The sequence below is a fragment of the Sapajus apella genome, unplaced genomic scaffold, assembly GCF_009761245.1.
Source record: "Sapajus apella isolate SASKATOON/1434 unplaced genomic scaffold, GSC_monkey_1.0 scaffold393, whole genome shotgun sequence".
Taxonomy (NCBI): Eukaryota; Metazoa; Chordata; class Mammalia; order Primates; family Cebidae; genus Sapajus; species Sapajus apella.
The window spans coordinates 2,599-24,297 of NW_022437330.1; the positions used below are offsets into that span (position 1 = coordinate 2,599).

Consider the following 21,699-nt stretch of genomic DNA (forward strand, 5'->3'; position numbering starts at 1 on the left):
GATCCCCTCTAAGTACCCCAGCACCCCGTTTCAGATACCCTGTGCTGCTTTCGTCCCCAACCCTAGGGCCTCACTCCAGGCCATTCTCTCCTCCGTGTCCTGAATGGAGAGGACCCTGACCTACGTGGCGCTCTGGGGTGCACACACACATCCCCAGGGGAGCCAGTCTTCGCCCCCACAGCGTGAGGAATTCCCTGGAGGCCCTGGAAGGTCGTGCCGGAGACTCCGGTGTCACCTTCGGCCTCTGGCCCTTTCATCGAGTCCCAGGCAGACGTGGTAAGCTGTGGGAGACGCACAGGGTGCCCTGTCTGGGCAGAGTGGGGGCTCAGGTGCCTACCTCTCTGAGTGATTTGCCCTCTTTTCTCCTTGAGGCTGGATTAGGTGAAGCTGTGTCCGAAGTGGGGGGGGTAAAGAAGGACAGGAGACCTAGGGGGTGAGGAGAGCCCATCTTCCTGCTGCCTTGAGGGCCCGAGCTGAGACCCTGAGAAGAAGGGGCTGGGGAAGCCAAATCCTGAGCTGCACTAGGGTTAGATACAGTGTGGAATTGGCCTCTCCTCACTCTGCCCCCACCAAACACTCACAAATCCCCAAGGGCCAGAGCTGCCAGTGGGGGCTGCTCCTGGTAGGGCAGCTTTGTAGCCACAGGGCCAAACAAAGGGGCAAAGGCAGAGCTGGGGCAGGCCAGCGAGGTTCGTGACCCCCTCCCCGCTCAGGTGAGCATACCTTCACTGCTTACTTTCCACCTGGATAGATATTCTGCTTACTTGGCCAACACAAAGTTCATCCAGCCTCCTGTGGCCCAGCCTTTCTTCAATGGCAGTGGTGGGAAGCAACAATTAGGAAGCAATGATTCCAAGAATTCAGTCATCTTGCCTGACCGTTATGTGGTCACATCCTGTAGGAAACCAGACAGCTGTGCCTGAAGCTGATCAACACAACTCTCCCACCTCCTCCAACCCCCACCCCCATCTGTGTGAATGTGTTCGGTCGGGCAAGTTGCATGCTTGTTCCTTCAACAGCCTCCCTTGAGATCTTCCCTTGGGCAGGCTCTGGGCCAGTCACTGGAAATTAAACCCCATCCCAGCACCCAGCAGTGAGTGGCTGATGTCCACAGTCCACAGGATGAAAGATATAAGCCTAGGGCCAGGAAGAGTGGCTCCCACCTGTAATCCCAATGTTTTGAAAGCTGAAGCGGGAGGCTCACTTGAGCCCAGCAGTTCAAGTCTGCAGTGAGCTATGATCATGCAGCTTGCACTCCAGCCTTGGTGACAGAACAAGACCCTATCACTTTAAAAAATGAAATAAATAAATTTTAAAATAAAGGTACAGACCTGCCTCCAGCCTCACTCAGGACCTAAATCTGGTAGGCTTGAGCCAACTGCCAGTATTCAGAGAATTTTTCAAGAATCATTAGGCCAAACAGCTAATGCAGGCAGGACTTAAAACCTAGATGGCGGGTTGATAGGTGCAGCAAAGCGCCATGGCACACATATTCCTCATGTAACCAACCTACACATTCTATACTTGTATCCAGGAACTTAAAGTAAATTTTTAAATAAAAAGAATCAGGCTGGGCAAGGTGGCTCACGCCTGTAATCCCAGCACTTTGGGAGGCCGAGGCAGGCAGATCACAAGATCAGGAATTCGAGACCAATCTGGCCAACATGGTGAAACCCCGTCTCTACTAAAATACGAAAATAAGCTATGCGTGGTGGCAGGTGCTTGTAATCCCAACTACCCAGGAGGCTGAGGAAGGAGAACTGCTTGAACCTGGGAGGTGGAGGTTGCAGTGAGCTGGGTTCGCTACACTGCTCTCCAACCTGGGCAGCAGAGTGAGACTAAACCTTGGAAAAAAACAAGCGGGGGGATACAAAACAATTGCTTCCTGTCTTTCTTCCTCTCTGCCATGTGAGGATACAAGAAAATGGCCCTCTGTGAACCAGGAGGTGGGCCCGCCACAGGAGCCAACCATGCTGACACCCTGATCTTGGACATCTAGCCTCCAGAACTAGGAAAAATCAGTGTTTGTTGTTTAAACCACTCAGTCTATGACATTTTGTTAGAGCAGCCCAAACTAAGACACTGCTCCAATCTTAATGATCCCCCTACGTTTCCTTCTAAATACTTTCAAAGTTTGTTTGTTTGTTTGTTTGTTTTTGAGACAGAGTCTCGCTCTGTAACCCAGGATGCAGTGCAGTGGCATGATCTTGGGTCACTGCAACCTCCGCTCCCAGCTTCAAGAGATTCTCCCTCCTCACCCTCCCAAGTAGCTGGGACTACAGGTGCAAGCCACCATGCCCGGCTAATTTTTGTACTTTTAGCAGAGGTGGGGTATCACCATATTGGACAGGCTGTCTCAACTCCTGACCTCGTGATCGGCCCACCTCGGCCTCCCCAAGTGCTGGGATTACAGGCGTGAGCCACTGCGCCCAGTCCACTTTCAAAGTTTTGCCTTTCACAACTAGATCTTTAATCAACTGGCTTTTATTTTTGATATGATGTGAACTAGGGATCTAGCCATATTTGCTTTGCATATGGATAATCAATTGTGCAAACACCATTTGTAGAATATTTCATCCTTTCCCAAATAATCTACAAGGCAACTTCTGTCTCAAATTTCCAAGTGTCATGGGTCTTTTGCTGGGTTCCTCTTCTCTTCCAGTGGCTGATTTGTGCATCCCCTGAACACTTCACTGTCCTAATTCCTTTACCATAATAGCATGCACACAAATCTTCAACCTTCCATTATCCACTGACCTCTATGCCATTCTTATTCTTTGAAAATATCTTCATTTAAGTTCTACTAGAAGCAGAGCCTGAGTCAAGGATTCAGGTACAAGCATTTGTTAAGAAGGTGCTTTCAAGAAGCACAGGTAAGAGGGTGGGAAGTGAGATAGGGAAGGGAAGAAAGCCAACAGATGGTGCATTTATGAGCAGGTTGCCACAAAGGGTAACTGGGGCTCAAACTCACTAGGCCCTTCAAAGATACTGCAGCTGAGGGGCGGGGGAGCTGCAGTATTTATCCACCGTCATTCCTCATGGCTGTTTTAAAATGGACACAAGATTTACGTTAATCAGATATACTAAGACACACAGATATGGAAATGACTGTCCTGAAGGAAGGAGTTTTTGATACTCGGAGGTCTCTGGAAACAAGTGCCAATCCATTCTATGCAGGGATACATGGAGAGGTACCAGGGTCAGTCAAGAAGTCAAAGGAGCTAGGGGAAAACATGGCCAAGAGCTTTATTTGTGGCATCCAAGGGAAAGGCAAGGCAAGGCAGGGTAAACAGGCACAGGATTAGCTATTAATAGTTTGAGTAATTTCACTCAGCTCTGGGGTATAGGGCTGTCCCTAGTTGTCTGGTTCATGGCCCTAGGGTGGTGAGGGCAGATGGACAGTGGCCTCTGCCACTGTCGATGAAGGAAGTAGTTGAGGGTATGGGCTTTGGATTGGCTGGTTTGCAGATGGAAGGTGCACTTGCAGGTGAGCCCTTTACTGTCTCTAGGAACTGGCTTGCCCTAGGTGGAGCAGCCTCTCCAGGAACAGCAAGGCCCCAGCTGTCAACACATCAGGAAATACAGGAAATGAAAAGACATGATGAATACACTGAGGGTGCTCTTGAAGGCATGAGCCCCTGGCATGTATGTGGCTGGTAATGCCAAGGGCCATGGGGACAGCACGAACAGTGTCTGCTGCACTATATTTTTTGTTTGTTTGTTTGTTTTTTTTTTGAGATGAAGTCTTGCTCTGTCACACAGGCTGTAGCGCATTGACAGGATCTCGGTTCACAGCATCCTCCGCCACCCGGGTTAAAGCAATTCTCCTGCCTCAGCTTCCCAAGTAGCTCAGACTACAGATGTGCACCACCATGCCCGGCCAATTTTTTTGTATTATAGTAGAGAAGAGGTTTCACCATGTTGGCCAGGATGGTCTCGATCTCTTCACCTTGTGATCTGCCTGCCTCAGCCTCCCAAAGTGCTGGGATTACAGGTGTGATTTAATATATTATTAAATGCAATAGGATGGACAATTGAAGGAGATAACAGAGCCCCAAAAAGAGACCCATATCTATGTATTTGGGAATTTGATATACTGGTATTATGTATTAATGAGAAAAGGATTAATTAGTCAATAAGTAATGCTGAATGAATAGCCATTCTAATGGGAAATAAAATTAGATCACTACCATATACTATTTTAAAATCCCTGCTGGATTTTAAAAAATACAACAAAAATCCTTAAACAGCCATCATCATGAATCTAGGGATTTAAACAAGTTTGGTGAGTTGTAATCCACTGCAGTTATTATCAGTATTGGTGCTCAAGTTGTTTTATTTTAGGCCAGTGGGAATTTACTCACGCTGGCTCCTGAGTCTTTTTGATAACTTTCCTAGTAGTCTTTGCTTTCCAGGCTCATTTTAAGTATTTCTTACTCCATACCCGTAATAAGGCATTACTCCTAATTGCCCTGGATCTTTTAGGGGGTAATGGTATTTAAAGAGCATAATCTGAATGTTTGTCTCCTTTGAGCTAGAACTGCAAGGAACAACAAACAAAAAATGTTTGTCGTGCTAATTGTTAATGAGTTTGGTTGTTTCTGTACCTATTCAATGGACAGAGCTGGTTAGTATGGGTTTGTTTTGGTTTGGATTTTGTTTTTAAAATCAAATATATCATGAATTCATTGATACTGCCAATTCAAATTCAGGAAGTCAAGGTTTTATTTAACCTCTTTGATTGTATATCTGTAATTCCTTTTATTTTGAAAATCCTTGGTCTCCTCTCTACTTTTTCCTTCCTGTCCCATAAGTAATGACTTAAATATGATTCATTTTTTTGATTTTAAAAATGTAATTATGCATATTTATACCTACCCTTTTCTTAAATAATAGCATACTTTTCTTCACTTTTTTCACTTTATAATAAATTCCAGACATTATGTAGTACTAGCATATTGAGATGTTCCTCATTTCTATATAGTATTCCATTGTGTAGATGGACCATAATATATTCCACTTAAACAATGTAATTCAGAAAGCAGCCAAAAACTGCTAGGGCCATGTCAGAGACTAAGGAGCCAACTTGAATAAACTCCCCAGCCATATATAAAATTAGTACCATAATATATTCAGCTACTTCCCTATGGATGGACATCTGGGTGGTTTCCAGCCTTTTGCTATTAAAAGTAGTGCTGTAATGAATAGTCATGGGAACACATCTTATTTTAGGATATATTCCCAGAAGTTAGTTCAAATGGTAAATCCAAATGTAATTTTGTCTGAGATGACCACATACCCACCCATGGGTATGTAGCATTTTGCAGTCCAACCAACAATGTATGTGAGTACCTGTTTTTCCCACAGCTTCATCAGTGGAGTAAGTTGTCAGACTTTTGGATTGTTGCCAACCTGTTAAACAATAAATAGTATTTCAGTTCAGATTTTTTATTGTTGTATTACGAATGGGATTGAAAAACTTTTCCTATTCATTGATTGTATATGTGATGTTTTTATTTTTTAAAGTTAGGTGAGTATAAAAGAATGTTGGGATTAGTTATGTGGTATTGTTAAAGAAAAAAATATTCTGACATTAAAATGGTAAGGAAGACTTTATTCAGGACTATGCAATCAAACATTGTAATAGGCAAGCAAGATTAGGTTCAGTTGGGGATACAGCAAAGACAGTTGGGGTATTTATAACCAACAGCCAGAGTAAGGAGGGTCAGCGGATGGAAAAGTACTAAGATGAGACATCAAGGGTGGTAGGATTCTTGCTGAAGGTAGGCTAATGGGTTGTACTTCAGAAGTGGAGAATGAGGAACTTGATCAGATATATAGGTTGATCAGATATCCAGAGTGGCAGGGATCCTCACTAAACTGACAGGATTCTTGTTAAGACTGAGGTAGGCCAACAGTTATAGGTCGGGTGGGGATTGGGCCCAAAGTCAAGGCCTAATCAAGAAGAGGGCTCAGAAGAGCCTGAGTAAAGTGGTCAAGGAGATAGTCTTTGTTAGTATGTACACAGATGACATGCATACGTTCCTGAATTTTTGAATTAGAAAAAAAATTCAAAGAGGACATTAAGAACTTATAAATTGTGGTCACATCAGAACTTCCCTTTCCAACTTTTAGTCACTTACAGGCATCCCAAGCATGACCTTTACATCTGTTAAAAAAAACACTTTATATTTCTGTGCTAAGACTTTGTATTTTAATTTCATAAAACCCTTCATTAGGATTTTGGAACTAGAAAGGATCCAATTGCTACTTGATTTAATCAGTTTATTTTGTATATGAGCACTCAGCCGAGGTAATTGCCGAAAAGATTTTTATAGATAATAATCTGAAAATCCATGACAGCTTTAAAATGTTGGTATCTGTATCAAAAGTCAGGTTTTAAAAATTTACAGAAATATTATTTAAAGGCTTAATTACTAAACCTTAATCATTTAATGTAAATTAGAATTTTAGCAACTCTAGTTGCAAAAATCAATGAAAAGTTAGGGAAATAAAGATGTTAAAGATGGCCTGGGTATATTAGCCACAGATTGTTTGCTTCTTCACAGCAGACTGGGACCATTAGTTCAAAAGCTTACCTTCTCTAAGCTCAAAATTTTATCCATTTAATCACTTAAATATAGCTCAGATGGGCCAGCTCACACCTGTAATCCCAGCATTTGGGAAACCCAAGGCAAGCAGATCACCCGATTTCAGGAATTTGAGACCAGCCTGCCCAACATGGTAAAACCCCGTCTCTACTAAAAAATAAAAAAAATAGCAGGGCATGGTGGTGCATGCCTGTTGTCCCAGCTACTTGGGAGACCGAGGCAGGAGAATTGCTTGAACCCACGAGGCAAAGGCTGCAGTCAGCTGAGATTGTGCCATATATGCCATATGTGTGTGTGTGTGTGCGTGTGTGTGTGCGTGTGTGTGTGTGTGTGTGTGTGTGTGTATCTCAGGTGGCCATGTTTTTAGCCATTTAGAGTCTGCCTGCTAGCCAAAGATAAACTGTATGTGGCATCTGTTAACCAAAGATAAGACAAAGTTTAGGACTATAAAAGACCCCAAACTTCTGCTGTCCTTCTCTGCAGTTCTGTGACTCAGACTCCCCATCTTGCAATTATACAACATCACCTAGACAGATAAGCCCCATTTCTGCTTCTCCTCTACGCCAGGAGTAGTTCCCTTGCCTTCTTCCCCTTCCGGGTGGTTGCCACACATCTCTGCCTCCGGAAGGTCTCCAGCTGTGAGGGATATCTCCCTTACTTGTATAGTCTGTCAAGCACCACCCAAATAAAGCTTGTTGCATGCTGCTGCCACCTTGTGGTCACATCTCTTCTTTAATCAGCCCCAAAAACGAACTCAAAAGAAAAACCTCACGTTTAGAGAATAGTCACAAGAAATCATATTGACAAATACAAGGCAGACAGGACCGTTCTTTCCATACATATTTCCTGTCAAGGAAGGAAAAAAGAATTCTAGGACCCCAAAAGCCGATGGTATTCCAGGAAAAGCCTTTCTTACCGATTTCCAGAAGGCAATCATGTAGGGATTAAGTGCATAGAGGCACAGAGATGTTAAATAATTGCCCAAGCTTACTCTGCTGTGATTGGAATCCAGTCTGAACTTTCAATTCCTGTGCTACTGCATCTCCTAAATTACAGTGTCTCAGATCAGATAATGCATATAGACACTTAGTACATTTGAGTTCAAATGTACACAGTGGCTTACGCCTGTAATCCCAGCACTTTGGGAGGCTGACGTGTGTGGATCACGAGGCCAGGAGTTTGAAACCAGCCTAGCCAACATGGCAAAACCCCATGTCTACTAAAAATACAAAAATTATCCAGGTGTGGTGACACATACCTGTAATCCCAGATACTTGGGAGGCTGAGGCATGAGAATTGCTTGAGCCTGGGAACAGGAGGTTGCAGTGAGCCGAGATCATGCCATTGCACTCCAGCCTGGGCAACAGAGTTAGTCTCTGTCTCAAAAACAAAAACAAAACAGAATACCAAAAATAAATAAATGTCAGTTAATTGTTGTTAAGACTCTAATGCCTATATCTGTACCTTATGTTCTTTCCAGAGCTGAAATGCCATGCCACCTCATCTGAAATCAGCTCCAATTCCCATCTCCTACATGAATGCATTTTAACTAGCTTGATCTTTCCTTTATAAAGATTCCTTTTGGTATCTAAAGGAGTGCAGAATTTGGCCCATGAACTTCTACTTTGTCAATGATTCTGCCTTAGTACTTTATCAGCAGTGGTATTTAAAGAGGAAGAAATCCCCTCTTATATTCCGTGTTCACTCTCAGGATGCCATTCATTCATTCATTCATTCATTTACTCAATAAGGGTCTGTTCTGTCTGGCCCTGTGCTCAGTACTACACATACAGTGGTGAACAAAACACATGATTATTGTCCTTATGGAAATTTTGGCAATAGACTGTGACATTAAAAACTGTAAATATAAATTGGGTTAAGTGTTATGAAGAAAAAGAAGAAAGGGTCCTACTAGAGAGACTGTCAAAGAAATATACTTTAGATGGGAGAAGTCAAAGAAAGACACTCTGAGAAAGTAACATGGAGGCTGACACCTGAAGAATGAGTAGGAATTTGCCAGGGAAAGAGTGAATGAAAAAAGATTCCAATCAAAGAACCTGAAGCAAAAAAGAGTTTGTCGGATTTAGAAACTGATGAAAACCAAGGTGGCCGGGAAATACTGAGCAATGGGTAGGGTGGCAGAAAATGAAGTTGAAGACTATAAAGGGCCATGCTGACCTGAGGAGGAGCAGGGATACTGTACAACTTGAAAAAATACCTGTTATTTGTACAGTACAAACTCTGCAAATGAGACCTTGCCTAAATCTTCTTGACTCAAGTTGTAGGAGTGGGCATAGTTTTTAAAAGATTGAGTAATACTGATCCATTGATCCTTTTTGTTTCAAGGATACTTGTATTGCTTTTAAAATAGTGAATCTCTTAAACATCGCTTCTGTTTTGTCTGGAAATTTCTTTTTATTTAGTTATTAAGACATGGTCTTACTATGTTGCCCAGACTGGTCTCGAACACCAGGACTCAAACGATCCACCTGCCTTGGCCTCCCCAAGTGCTGGGATACAGGTGCGAACCACTGCATCTGTTCTGGAATTTTCTTAGTAACACCCATAGTGTCTACTATGATGTGCAAGACACCAAAAGGAGGTGACATCTTCACCAACAGAAGCTGAAGATGGTTAAATCACATTGCCTGTGACCACAAAGGAACTTAATGGCTAATAGTATCAAGCAATATAAGAAAATTCAGAGACAGGATGGATGGAAACTATAATGAGCATGGCTGAAGTATGAAATTAAACCTGCTGCAAAGTCCTGTATGATTGCACTTACTATATATTGAGGTTTAAATCATCTACCCAATGACTGAAGAACAGGTTAGCTTGTGGGTGGGGTTGAAGGTAATCAAATGGATTAATGCATGTCAAGCACCTGAAAACATCTGACATTTCGTGAGCAAATGGAGCTACTGTTATTATCTATGGTGATTTATTTTTTCCAAAACAAAATTTCAAAATAACACTTAGGGAAATAACATATTTGAAAAAATGGGTTGGTTATAATAGCTATTTATTATCAAAATGAGAAATGAACAAGAGTTTCACAGTGATATGACAAGGTAAGTTCAAATATTGTCTGTAGAATACAAGAACTAGATTTTAAAAAGTGTTGCAAAAAGGGTACCTACTATTTCAATATCCTATAGCTGAGTTACAAATCACCTAAGCACAATTACAAATAATTCAGCCTAGCACCTATGCAGGACACTGGCTAGCATGTGGCTCGCCAGCAGAGCCTTTTAGCAGCGGCAAAATCAATTGCATCTCAAGGAAATAGTCTTCCAGCATCAGAATGAAGAGATGGATTCCTTCCTCCCCTGGCTTGGTCCCTAATTTTTCTCTTTACAACTCTAGCAGATGTTGGGGCTCAGAAAACCCAAAGTGAAGGCCTCAGAAGCAAAGCTGTCCTCTGACATTGTCCTGCCATCCTGTCTCAACCTCATTCTCCACAAAAGCAAGCCATAGAAACCTCAATTCCTCTTCCCCAAGTTAGGTCATAAAAACCAGAACCACCTTTCCATAATGCCAGCCTTAAAACATAAAGATAGTACTCTAATCTTTCCTCACCTCGTTACGTAAGAGCTGGGCAAAAATAAATTTTCTGACCTACCTTCTTTGATAGTAGGTTATAAGATCCCATTCCAGACAGGTCCTGCCCTATACCCATGAGGAAAAAATGCTGCGTAGAGACCAACAAGATTCTGAACAGACAGGCCTCGCTGGGTCCCCCACATGAGTCTATTCCCATTAGATCATACCTTTTTCTTCCAATCACTGTTTTTCAGGGCAGTCCATTCTTCATCAAACCTATGCATAGAAATGCATAGTTTCCACAGTATCTTTGGGTCTTCATTCTGAAGGCTCCTGGTTATGTAAAACTGTGATTAAATTTGTTAAGCTTTTCTCTTGTTAACCTGTCTTTTGTGATAGGATTGTCAGCTGTGACCCTTATGAAGGGGTCTCTCCCTTCTGCCCTTACAGAGCCATCTGCCGCTATACAGCCATCTAGAATCGGTTTAGATGACTGGCCTTTGCCTGTCTTCCCCTAAGTATTCCCTATTACAGTCTTACTTCTGGTCTTAAAGACCTAATACTTCTATAAGAAACAAAAGAGAGAGTTATGAATTGGACATGTTGAGTACCAAAAACGTAATGAAGAGGGTGACATTTTGTTGCAATGACAATATGAAACAGATTTATTTACCAGAACAACCTGTTGGTCCCAAGGGTTGCTAACCAGTGTACTTTCTAAGTATCAAAATTAATACCAAAGAGGTAAGAATAAAACTCAGACCTTCTCCCAGTAGGTGGGGCTAGCATGAGACTTCTTGAATAAATCAATAGACAAATGAATAAACAAACTTACTAAAGGGACTGTTTAATTTTTGTCTCAGGCATTCCATAAAATCTTATAAATTTTATGATGTGTTGACCCTGTGCTCTACAAGTGTCAATGAAGAAGCATGTTATAGGAAGGAATATAAACTGTAGTTCAATATTTAAGAGGCTTTTTAAGGAGGTGTGGAAAGTGTCTGGGAGTGACTAAACTATACAATATCATAGAAATAAAGACATGAAGAATAAGAGTAATATTTTTTGCTTTATTAAATTTTTTTCTCACAGAATTCTTTATAAAAACACTATGTCCCTAAAATGTCATTCAACATATATGCACACCTTTGATGTATAAGACACTGATCAAAAAGGACAGAAATGTGTCCCTTCCATTGTGTTTTTGTTCTGTTTGTTTTTAAAGGCAGGGTCTCACTACGTTGCCCAGGCTAGAGTCAAACTCCTGGGCTCAAGTAATCCTCCTGCCTCAGCCTGGGACTACAGGCACACACCACCACACCTGGCTTTGTGTTCCCGGTATTAATAATGCCAAAATATTTAAAATTCTGAAAGGTAAACTCAAATATCTTAAATTTTACTTGACTTACAATTTCAATACTGATGACATTTTGATTGAATGTTGTGTTCGTAGTGCTATCTCTTTTTTGTTTATAAGAACAAAAGTCTCTCATTCTCTTGGTTTCTAAAATAGGTATGTTCATATGGTTTAGATACATATAGTTATATAAATATGTTACACAAAACAATATTTTTGAGTTGTAAATAAAAATGTTAAGGAAACCAAATCAGAATAAAAGTTAAAGTTAGAATACATTTAATAAATTAATTCTAAAGTTTAGACAAAGTTTTGGTTCTTCATGAAAGAAATGTACGAACTGTACCCTTGATTATACTCCTGCAAATAGGACACTTTCTTAAAGAAGGAGCGCAATCTTTGCATACTACTAGATGACCACAAGGAATAAACACTATGGACACTTCTTTGTCCATACACACTTTACATGTTCTTTCTTCTTGTAGTTTCCGCAATTGTTCTTCCACTGATAGATCTAGAAAGAGGAAAAAAATTTTAATAAAAGGCAATTTACTTCTTCAATGAAAAACCAAGAAAATACAAACAATGTTTTCTATTGCTTTAAAATATTAATACTAATACCTGAAATATCTTCTGTGGGAATATACTCTATATCCTGTTGCACTAAGGGAGGAAAAGAAAAAGCATTACTACTGACAAATAAGGTTAATATTGAGCTACAGAATATATTTTAAAAATGAGCAGTTTAGACTTGGGCCAAATACTCATGTCAAGACAACAAAAATCTTTAATTTTTTTATGCAATTAATATCTATAAATTAGATTGAATTTTTTTTTTTGAAACAGGGTCTCGGCTATGCCCCCAGGCTGGAGTGCAGTAGCACAATCACAGCTCATGACAGCCTCTACCTCTCAGGCTCAAGCCATCCTCCCACCTTATTCTCCTGAGTAGCTGAGATTACCAGGCATACACCATCACAGCTAATTTTTTAAAAAATTTTTAGCCGGGCGCGGTGGCTCACGCCTGTAATCCCAGCACTTTGGGAGGCCGAGGCAGGTGGATCACGAGGTCAAGAGATCGAGACCATCCTGGTCAACATGGTGAAACCCCGTCTCTACTAAAAATACAAAAAATTAGCTGGGCATGGTGGCGCGTGCCTGTAATCCCAGCTACTCAGGAGGCTGAGGCAGGAGAATTGCCTGAACCCAGGAGGCGGAGGTTGCGGTGAGCCGAGATCGCGCCATTGCACTCCAGCCTGGGCAACAAGAGCGAAACTCCGTCTCAAAAAAAAAAAAAAAAAAAAAATTTTTATAGTGACGGGGTCTCGCCATGTTGTCCAGTCTGGTCTGAAACTCCTGGGCTCAAGGTATCCACCTGCCTCAGCCTCCCAAGGTGTTAGGATTACAGGCATGAGTGACCACATTCAGCCTGAATAATTTTCAATAATCATAAATTACAAATAAGAGCATATTTTTAATTGACTTAGAAAATTTTAAAAAATAGTTTTCTACCACTCACCAAATAAATGCTCATATAACACAGCGTCAGCTTCTTGCAGAGAGTTTCTGAATACAGTGGCTGCAAAATTTCCTTTTACTAAAATAGTATCAATCAGTTCTCTTGCTTGTAAAGATGTCTGTGTCTTCCGTTTAATAACATCATGTTCTTGCTGATTAATAATTCTGGCAGTTAGTAGACTATCCAGGATTGGAATCACACAAGTCAAATGTTGAAAAAGTGCCATTCTATTCTTCCGGATTAATAATAAATCATCTTTGTAAAAACAAAAACAAGGATAAACATGTTCAAACTCTGCTCACAAACTTCCTTCCAGTCCTATACATACAACAAAATAAAAACTATCTTTAATTCATAATCAATAAGGCATTGATGTTAATTGCTAGGTTTAGGTGTGTCTCATCTCCTGTGCTTAATAATAAATGTTGTTATAATTATAATGCAGGGTGCAGTGGCACATGCCTGTAACACCAGCTAATCAGGAGCCTGAAGTAGGAGGATCACTCAAGCCCTGAGGTTAGAGACCAGACTAGGCAACATAGCAATACCCTGTCTCAAAAAAAATAATGATAATAATGCTAATTATAGTAAAGACTAACATTTAGTGAGCCCTGTGTTAAGAACTTTACATGTGCCGGGTGCAGTGGCTCAAGCCTGTAATCCCAGCACTTTGGGAGGCCGAGGCAGGTGGATCACAAGGTCAAGAGATCGAGACCATCCTGGCCAACATGGTGAAACCCCATCTCTACTAAAAATACAAAAATTAGCTGGGTGTGGTGGTCACATGCCTATAGTCCCAGCTACTCAGGAGGCAAATGTTGCAGTGAGCTGAGATTGTGCCACTGCACTCCAGCCTGGAGCCTGGCGACAGAGTGAGACTCTGTCTCAAAAAAAAAAGAACTTTACATGTATTGATTCATTTCATCTTCACAACAGCTCTTTAAGGTAGGTCCTAATAGCCTCATTTAAAAGATGAGAAAATGAAGCCACAGTGAGGCAAGTAAGTTGCCAAAGTACACACAACTAGCAAAAATCAAACTGGGTAGTCTGGTGTCATGTACTGTACTTTCAATCATTTTGTAGTACTGTTAAGTCTTTAACCAAATGAAACTTAGAGCCCATTAAAATTGACATTTCAATTTGATCTAGTCAAATTAAGGAAAGAGAAAATAAAGAACATTAAATAATTTTTTCTTAAAGTATCATTCTTCCACAAAATTTCTTTTATTATTATTTATTTATTTATTTTTAAATCAGCGTCTTGTCCTGTCATCCAGGCTGGAGCGCAGTGGAGTGCAGTGGCATGATCTCAGCTCACGGCAACCTCTGTCTCCAGGGTTCAAGCTATTCTCGTGCCTCAGCCTCCCGAGTAACTGGGATTACAGGCACCTGCCACTACACCCAGCTAATTTTTTGTATTTTTAGTAGAGATGGGGTTTCACTATGTTGGCCAGGCTGGTCTCAACCTCCTGACCTTGTGATGTGCCTGCCTCAGCCTCCCAAAGTGCTGGGGTTACCAGCTTGAGCCACTGCGCCAGCCTTAAATGGTTCTTTTTATGCATCCTATTACTTGACAAAGTCAGTGTATCTAAAACCTAACAATCGTCTCTACCAAAACAGTTCTTCAGATAGGTCAGCCTCTATCATTAGTTATTTTACAGAAATAGCTTTATGAATTATGGTAAGCTATATGACAATTAATAAACTTAGATTCATAAGTTATATTCCAAAGAGATAATAAAATTGCAGTTTTAAAATATAAAATGTTTTACCAGTGGATAAAAAAATCTAGATCTTGAAGGAGAATAAGATGATCTTGTAGGACAAGACGGTAGTTTACTGAAAAATAGGGTTTATTATTCAAAATGCTGTTACTGCCTTTCCCTGCTTACTGTAAAATATTTAGGAAAAGGCAATCAGTATAACTGGGGAAAATAATTAAAATTTCAACTTAAAATGGAATTTTAAAGAAATGTTATAGGCTGGACATAGTTGCTCACACCTGTAATCCCAGCACTTTGGGAGGCCAAAGCGGGAGGATCACTTGAGGTCAGGAGTTTGGGACCAGCCTGGCCAACATGGTGAAACCCTGTCTCTTCTGAAAATACAAAAATTATCTCGGCGTGGTGGCGTGAGCCTGTAGTCCTAGCTACTCAGGAGGCTGAGGCAGGAAAATAGCTTGAACGCAGGAGGCAGAAGTTGCAGTGAATCAAGATCATGCCACTGCACTCCAGTCTAAGTGACAGAGTGAGACTGTCTCAGAATAAATCTAATAATTATCCCTGATCCCACCCTGATTTACTCCAAAGGGAAGTGAACAACTGGCCTAGGATTGAAAATGTGCCAAGATGCAACAAGAATTCCATTTTCAAGGTCTTAAGAAAAAAAAAAATGTGCCATGAATGCATAATTGCACACAAAGCCAACTATCCAGAGAAAAAAATATGGAAAACAGAAAATAATACTTTTGCACATCATACATTTTCAATTTATGAGCAACTCAAATATATTTGAATATAAAGAAATTTTTCGGTGTTTGAATTCAGAATACTAAACATGAAAAAAATCTGACTGGATTGAGTACATTTTTAGTATATATACTAGATGAGTATACTTTCCATAACAGATAGAGTAGTAACAAATCCTTATGAAAATAGAGACTGTATTAATAAATCTACATACTTGATTCTCTTTCCTCAGTTGCTCTTTCTTTCTCTTCTTCCCTTATTTCATCTTCTGCATTGAGTAGGTCTAACACAAGATCACTGACGAGTCTATAATTCTCTCCAGTTGCTAGGATTTTTCTCTGAACTGTCTGTTTTACCAGGCTTCTACTAAAGCCCATTTCCAGGGCAGCTTTAACCACAGGAGTATTCATCATGATTGCATCTTCTGCATGATCTTCTCCAGGTTCGAAACGCATAACTATAAGGAAAAAATAATTTAACAAATTTAACAAACCTGTATATTTCTGAAAAATTGAAATTTGCATTGAAATCAAAATTGAAAGTTTTTACAATATTAAAAACATAAAACCAACAAAATGTGTAGGCATCATTTTGTATGAACACTGTTAAATTTAAAATTATATATATGTTCAGTCATCAAAATAATAACATGGAATATTGTACTTAGATGCAAAATACATATTACCTGTCATAACTGGATATACATATGTGAACAGAAGTGTGACACAATCAGCTTTGTGAAACAGAGGTGGCAGGGATTACCTCCCACCAGAATTCAGATTCTTTTTCCCTATGTTGAATGAACAAATGAGCTTTCTAAATCAAGAACATTTCACATATTTTCAGAGAGGTTATTATCATAGAATATTGCTTCCTTGCAGTTCATTCTCAACAGTACAATCAGATTGACTTTTTAAAAACACAAAGCTGTTTGTGTCACACTTCTTAAATTCTACCAACAATTCCATTTTATCTTAGGATAAAATCCAAAATATAATTGGCTTACAAAGTCTCATACAATCTCAACCCTGTTTACCTCTTCAGCTTCATCCCTTGCCACTGAGTCATTTGTATCCTGCACTCTAGCCCAGAAGTCACAAACTGATGGCTCTGGTGTCAAATTCTGCCTGTAGTGCTGACCACTCGTACCACTGGCCTGCTTCACTCATTTATCTATTAGCAACTCCTACTTCGGATTATATAGAATTCTGTTCAGTTCTTCAAAGGTCTCTATTCTTTGTCACTTTGGTCTTTCATATGCTGTTATCTCTGCCTGGAATACACTTCTTCCATTTGTCGCTTGGTTAACTCCTACTCTTCCCTTGGATTCTCTGCTAAGACAAATACATCCTCTGGAAATCCTTTTCTGGCCCTCCAAAGTCTGGGTTAATTGCCCCACATGCACTCTCATATCATACTTTACTTTCACTGCCATATCCCTTTCTCCTGTCTGTGTATTTGTCTGTATCCTGTAGATACATGTGACCAGGAGTTATGTTTATCCTGTTCTCTATTCTTACCTCAGAATAGGAGGTACGCAATAAATATTTACTGAATTGAACATGAGATAATGGAATCAAAGAGCCTGTACAAATATTAGCTCTATCACATTTAGGTTTAAGGTGAAGAACAAGTCATTCAGGGTACCTGTTGAAGAAGAAGACTAACATGTTCTATCCTTTCCCTTTCACAGAAAGAATATGTGAGCAATCGAACGTCATAGTACATCTGTTCCCACACTGGCCCAAGACAAAGGTTAGGTTGGATGTATGTAGTCTGTTAAAACTATACATGTCTGAGTCCCACCCTTAAACACTCAGATTTAATTCAGTAGGTCTAAAGTAGAAACTGGAAATCTGTCTTATTTTTTAAGTTCTCCAGACAACTCTGATAGGCACTGAAGTTTGGGAAATACCAACACAGTATATTTGAAAATGCATTCATTGTAAATTATAAATCAATATGAAGGTACATTACGATTATCAACTTTCAATCATCTTTCTTTTTTTTTTTTTTTTTTTGAGATAGTGTCACACTGTCGCCTGGGCTAGAGTACAATGGCATGATCTCAGCTCACTCTAACCTCTGCCTTCCGGGTTCAAGTGATTTTCTTGCCTCAGCCTCCCAAGTAGCTGGGATTACAGGTGCCTGCCACCACAACCAGCTAATATTTGTGTATTTAGTAGAGACAGGGTTTCACCATGTTGGCCAGGCTGGTCTCAAACTCCTGACCTCGCGATCCACCCGCCTCAGCCTCCAAAAGTGCTGGGATTATAAACGTGAGCCACCATGCCCAGCCAACTTTCAATCTTAACAGTACCAAATGACTCTGTTTAAATGCATTCATTATTGTCTACTGTACTTACTTGACGACTCTGGATTTTCATCTTCTGGGGTGTCTGATGTGGATAGCAACTGCAGGAAAAAAATATATATATATATATATAAAAATTAAAATATAAATCTTATCTTACCCATTTCAATAAAAATGACTCAACAGACATCTTTTACTCAATTTATTGAAAACTACTTTCTTACTGGCAAAATAATTTTTTAACCAAAAACAATATTTCATTTATATTTGATAGTTATTCCCTAGGCCACAAACTAATAGAGTTTCTGTGTGTGTGTATATATATTAACAAATAAAATCTATTTTCATTAAGGCAGGAAAAAGACTATACCTTTTCAGTAATCTATGAGACAATTAATTTTCCTTTCATCCACAGGTTTTACCTTCCCTGGGTCACCCTTTGGGATAAGTTGGACGCTGTATCAGTTTTGCTCATGGCTAGGATGGGTTTGACCATCAAACTATTATGTAAGTTATTTGCTTTTCCAAGAAGATTAGAAAAAGCAGTAAAATTCTCTTTCTAAGGTCTTTTTTTCCTTTTTTTTTTTTTTTTTTGAGACAAAGTCTCACTCTGTCACCCAGGCTGGAGTGCAGTGGCAGTGGCACAATCTTGGCTCACTGCAACCTCCGTCTCCCAGGTTCAGGCAATTCTCCTGCCTCAGCCTCCTGAGTAGCTGGGATTACAGGCGTGTGCCACCATGCCCAGCTAATTTTTTTATTTTTAGTAGAGATGAGGTTTCGCCATGTTGGTCAGGCTGGTCTTGAACTCCTGACCTCGTGATCCACCCGCTTCAGCCTCCCAAAGTGCTGGGATTACAGGCGTGAGCCACCATGCTCTTTCTCAGATCTTTTGAAGGAAAATGTATATAGTAAAACTATTAAAAACTACTATCCCAGTCATTTTTTTCTCAAATGGTTTAATTTTTTGCAACTTGATTGAAAAAATGCTTACAGAGAAACATCACAAGTGTCATTATCAGGAGACAACCATTTATGGATATATTTTTCTCCAAAGAATAATACTTTCTACGATCATGTCAGATTTGGTAAGAAAAATAAAATGTATTTCTAAAACAACTCTTGTCTTTTCATTAAAATTGCACTCTCTGTAATTATTAGAAAGTAATTTATCTGATGGCAACCAATATTTTAAAAAAGAACTTTCCGTACCTACCTCTTCAAGTAGATTAGGGCAACTGGCTTGAACTTGATGGATGAACTCCTGTCCTTTAATTCTTATCAAGTACTCACACCTAAAATGTAAAGAAAATAAAGTTTGGGGAGTTATTTATAAAAGTGAAATGAAAATGTAATAACACAAATTTCTCATCTCTAGGTGTTTATTCCATCTCAAATATGGTTGTTTCCCCCAAATCACAGAATCATTTAAGATCATTTATTCTAAACTTAATGTTAGAAGAATAAATAAAGCCTAGCCCAGTGGGAACTGATTCTATTGTATTGCTTTCAAAAAACATTATTTTTGTAAAACTATCCCATAAGTATCCTATGATAGGATTTAGATTTTCTTGTGTGAATTTTAAATTGTTTTTTAAGGTGCTTCTCATGAAGGTTAACATTTTTCATACCGTTTGAATGTTTTACAAAATTAATATTTTTTTGTATTTACCAAGACATGTTATGCTTCCACTAAAAATTTTCTTTTTTTCTTTTAGACAGAGGCTCGCTCTGTCACCCAGGTTGGAGTACAGTGGCATGATCTTGGTTCACTGTAACCTCCGCCTCTCAGGTTCAAGCAATTCTCATGCCTCGGCCTCCCGAGTAACTGGGATTGCAGGCGCCCGCCACCACACCCAGCTAATTTTGTATTTTTAGTGGAGATGGGATTTCACGATGATGGCCAGGCTGGTCTTGAATTCCTGACCTCAAGTGATCCTCCTGCCTCAGCCTCCCAAAGTGCTGGGATTACAGGCGGGAGCCACCGCACCCGGCCACTTCAGCTAATTTTGAAAAGTACTAAATGGTTATCTTAATTTGCACAAGACTAATTCAGCCATTTGTAGACTGGTAAATATTTTAAATGAGTATAAACATACATATAATCACTTTACTATTCATTTAGCATATAGAGAATGGTCAGAGATATTACAGTGAAAGGCAGGTTGATATAAGCAAGAGGAAGGCTATTCTGCCAAGTAATCTGCCAAAGCTCAAGTGGACAAGAGTCAGAGCCTCTCAGTCTACTGAGGTCAAGTGAGGCCGTCTCAGCTCTTAGCTGCTCTCTTCAACTCTTCTGAGATTCTTAAAAACACACTGATGTTGGCCGGGCATGGTGGCTCACACCTATAATTGAAGAACTTTGGGAGGCCAAGGCGGTTGGATCACCTGAGGTCAGGAGTTTGCGAGCAGCCTGGACAACAACATGGTGAAACCCCATCTCCACTAAAAATACAAAAATTAGCCGGGCATGGTAGCATGTGCCTGTAGTCCCATCTACTGACAAGGCTGAGGCATGAGAATTGCTTGAACCCGGGAGGCGGATGTTGAAGTGAGCTGAGATCCCATCACTGCATTTCAACCTGGGAGACAAAGCCAGACTCCAACTCAAGACAACAAAAATAACCAAAATAAGTTAAGATGCCAAGCTTATTTATCAATATTAACCCATTTCCCATTTGGAAAAGCACAGTGCAGCTCGTTGCCTATGCAGTATTCTCAGGGCAAAAGGGAAATGAGTTGAATAATAGCAAAAGTTTTGACCATAAAAAAATGTAATTGTAGGCCACATGATTTAGATGAAAAAGGAGAATATAAAAGAATGTCTTTTTGAAGCTGACGTTTTAGTTAGTACATGAAGTTTCTTACCAACATAATGAAAACCCACACTTGCAAGCTGATCAGGATTAACTAGAACACTAGAGGGCCAGCTAAACAATCAAAAGGGTCACACATCACATTAAGATGCTGTGTGGTGTTTAAAACAGATGAGATGAGTCTATACTTACCCTGACCACCCAATTTAATATTGTAACCTCCCCGGCTTTTCTAAATTCCTCTGTTCTTTTTATTGACTGTACTTATTTTCCAACATTCTCTGTAACTTATTCAAGTTTTTATTAATTGTCTGTCCTCTCTGGCTATAATACAAATTTAGGAGACCAGGGGTCTTTGTTTTGCTCAACTGATTTTATGCAACCACAACCAATGCCTAGCAATAGGTGATCAATGAATATTATTGAATAATGAATGAATGGAAATATGTCCAAGACATATGTTGACTGAAAAAGCTTCAAAACTAAATATAATATTTAATTTATGTAAAATCATGTACATTTATTTCTATATGTATATATGCATAAAGAGATATCTGCAGGGATATTCACTAAAATGGTAACCATGCTTTCCTTAGGTGGTAAGATTTCTGGACATATTAATTTTCTTTTTCTGTGCTTTTCTACAACATGTGACTTTGTTTTTATAATGAGCATGTATTATTTAAATACATGTATTTCTTTAAAAATTAAACAAAAATCCCCAAAACTATTTCTTCATTGTCTTAAGTCCATCAAAACTTTTTAAGTATTTTTCTAAGTAATCCATCCTAAACTTATTCACAAATACATATTTAAAACAGAGTAACAGCTGATTTAAGGTAAACACATATAAGCAATCTCATGATAATCACAAAAATTTTCTAAGAGAATTTCAAAACAATTACCTTGGAAACCACTTGGCATGTTCCACCCATGGATCATCTCCAGATTCCCAACACCTGAGTCCACCATCACAGCAAAAGCATTTGACATCATCACTGTTACCTAAAATTAATTTTGGACCAGAACTTATGAATAAACATAATTTGCTCACTAAAATGTATAAAATAA

General features: G+C 39.7%; 1 protein-coding gene and 2 long non-coding RNA genes across 5 annotated transcripts in view; 2 read left to right on the forward strand and 1 right to left on the reverse strand.

Annotated features, from left to right (window-relative positions):
• On the forward strand, nucleotides 1–13,066 carry LOC116545832. The gene is made up of 3 exons (XR_004266470.1): nucleotides 1–12; nucleotides 8,039–8,044; nucleotides 12,980–13,066. It is a non-coding gene; the product is annotated as an uncharacterized LOC116545832 (long non-coding RNA).
• Nucleotides 2,362–4,227, forward strand: LOC116545833. Its single transcript, XR_004266471.1, has 2 exons — nucleotides 2,362–3,142; nucleotides 3,527–4,227. It is a non-coding gene; the product is annotated as an uncharacterized LOC116545833 (long non-coding RNA).
• Nucleotides 9,620–21,699, reverse strand: part of LOC116545831 (baculoviral IAP repeat-containing protein 3) — a 19,811-nt gene continuing 7,731 nt past the window's right edge. Inside the window, exons 3-9 of one of the 3 annotated variants that reach the window (XM_032272273.1) lie at nucleotides 21,534–21,633; nucleotides 19,029–19,107; nucleotides 17,868–17,916; nucleotides 15,716–15,958; nucleotides 13,034–13,288; nucleotides 12,136–12,177; nucleotides 9,620–12,028 (exon numbers count right to left, since the gene is read on the reverse strand). In XM_032272273.1, coding sequence (XP_032128164.1) covers nucleotides 11,835–12,028; nucleotides 12,136–12,177; nucleotides 13,034–13,288; nucleotides 15,716–15,958; nucleotides 17,868–17,916; nucleotides 19,029–19,107; nucleotides 21,534–21,633 — 962 coding nt within the window. In that variant the 3' untranslated portion in view covers nucleotides 9,620–11,834. The remainder of the gene's footprint in view (nucleotides 12,029–12,135; nucleotides 12,178–13,033; nucleotides 13,289–15,715; nucleotides 15,959–17,867; nucleotides 17,917–19,028; nucleotides 19,108–21,533; nucleotides 21,634–21,699) is intronic. The other 2 variants (XM_032272274.1, XM_032272275.1) reach the window with 2 other exon arrangements.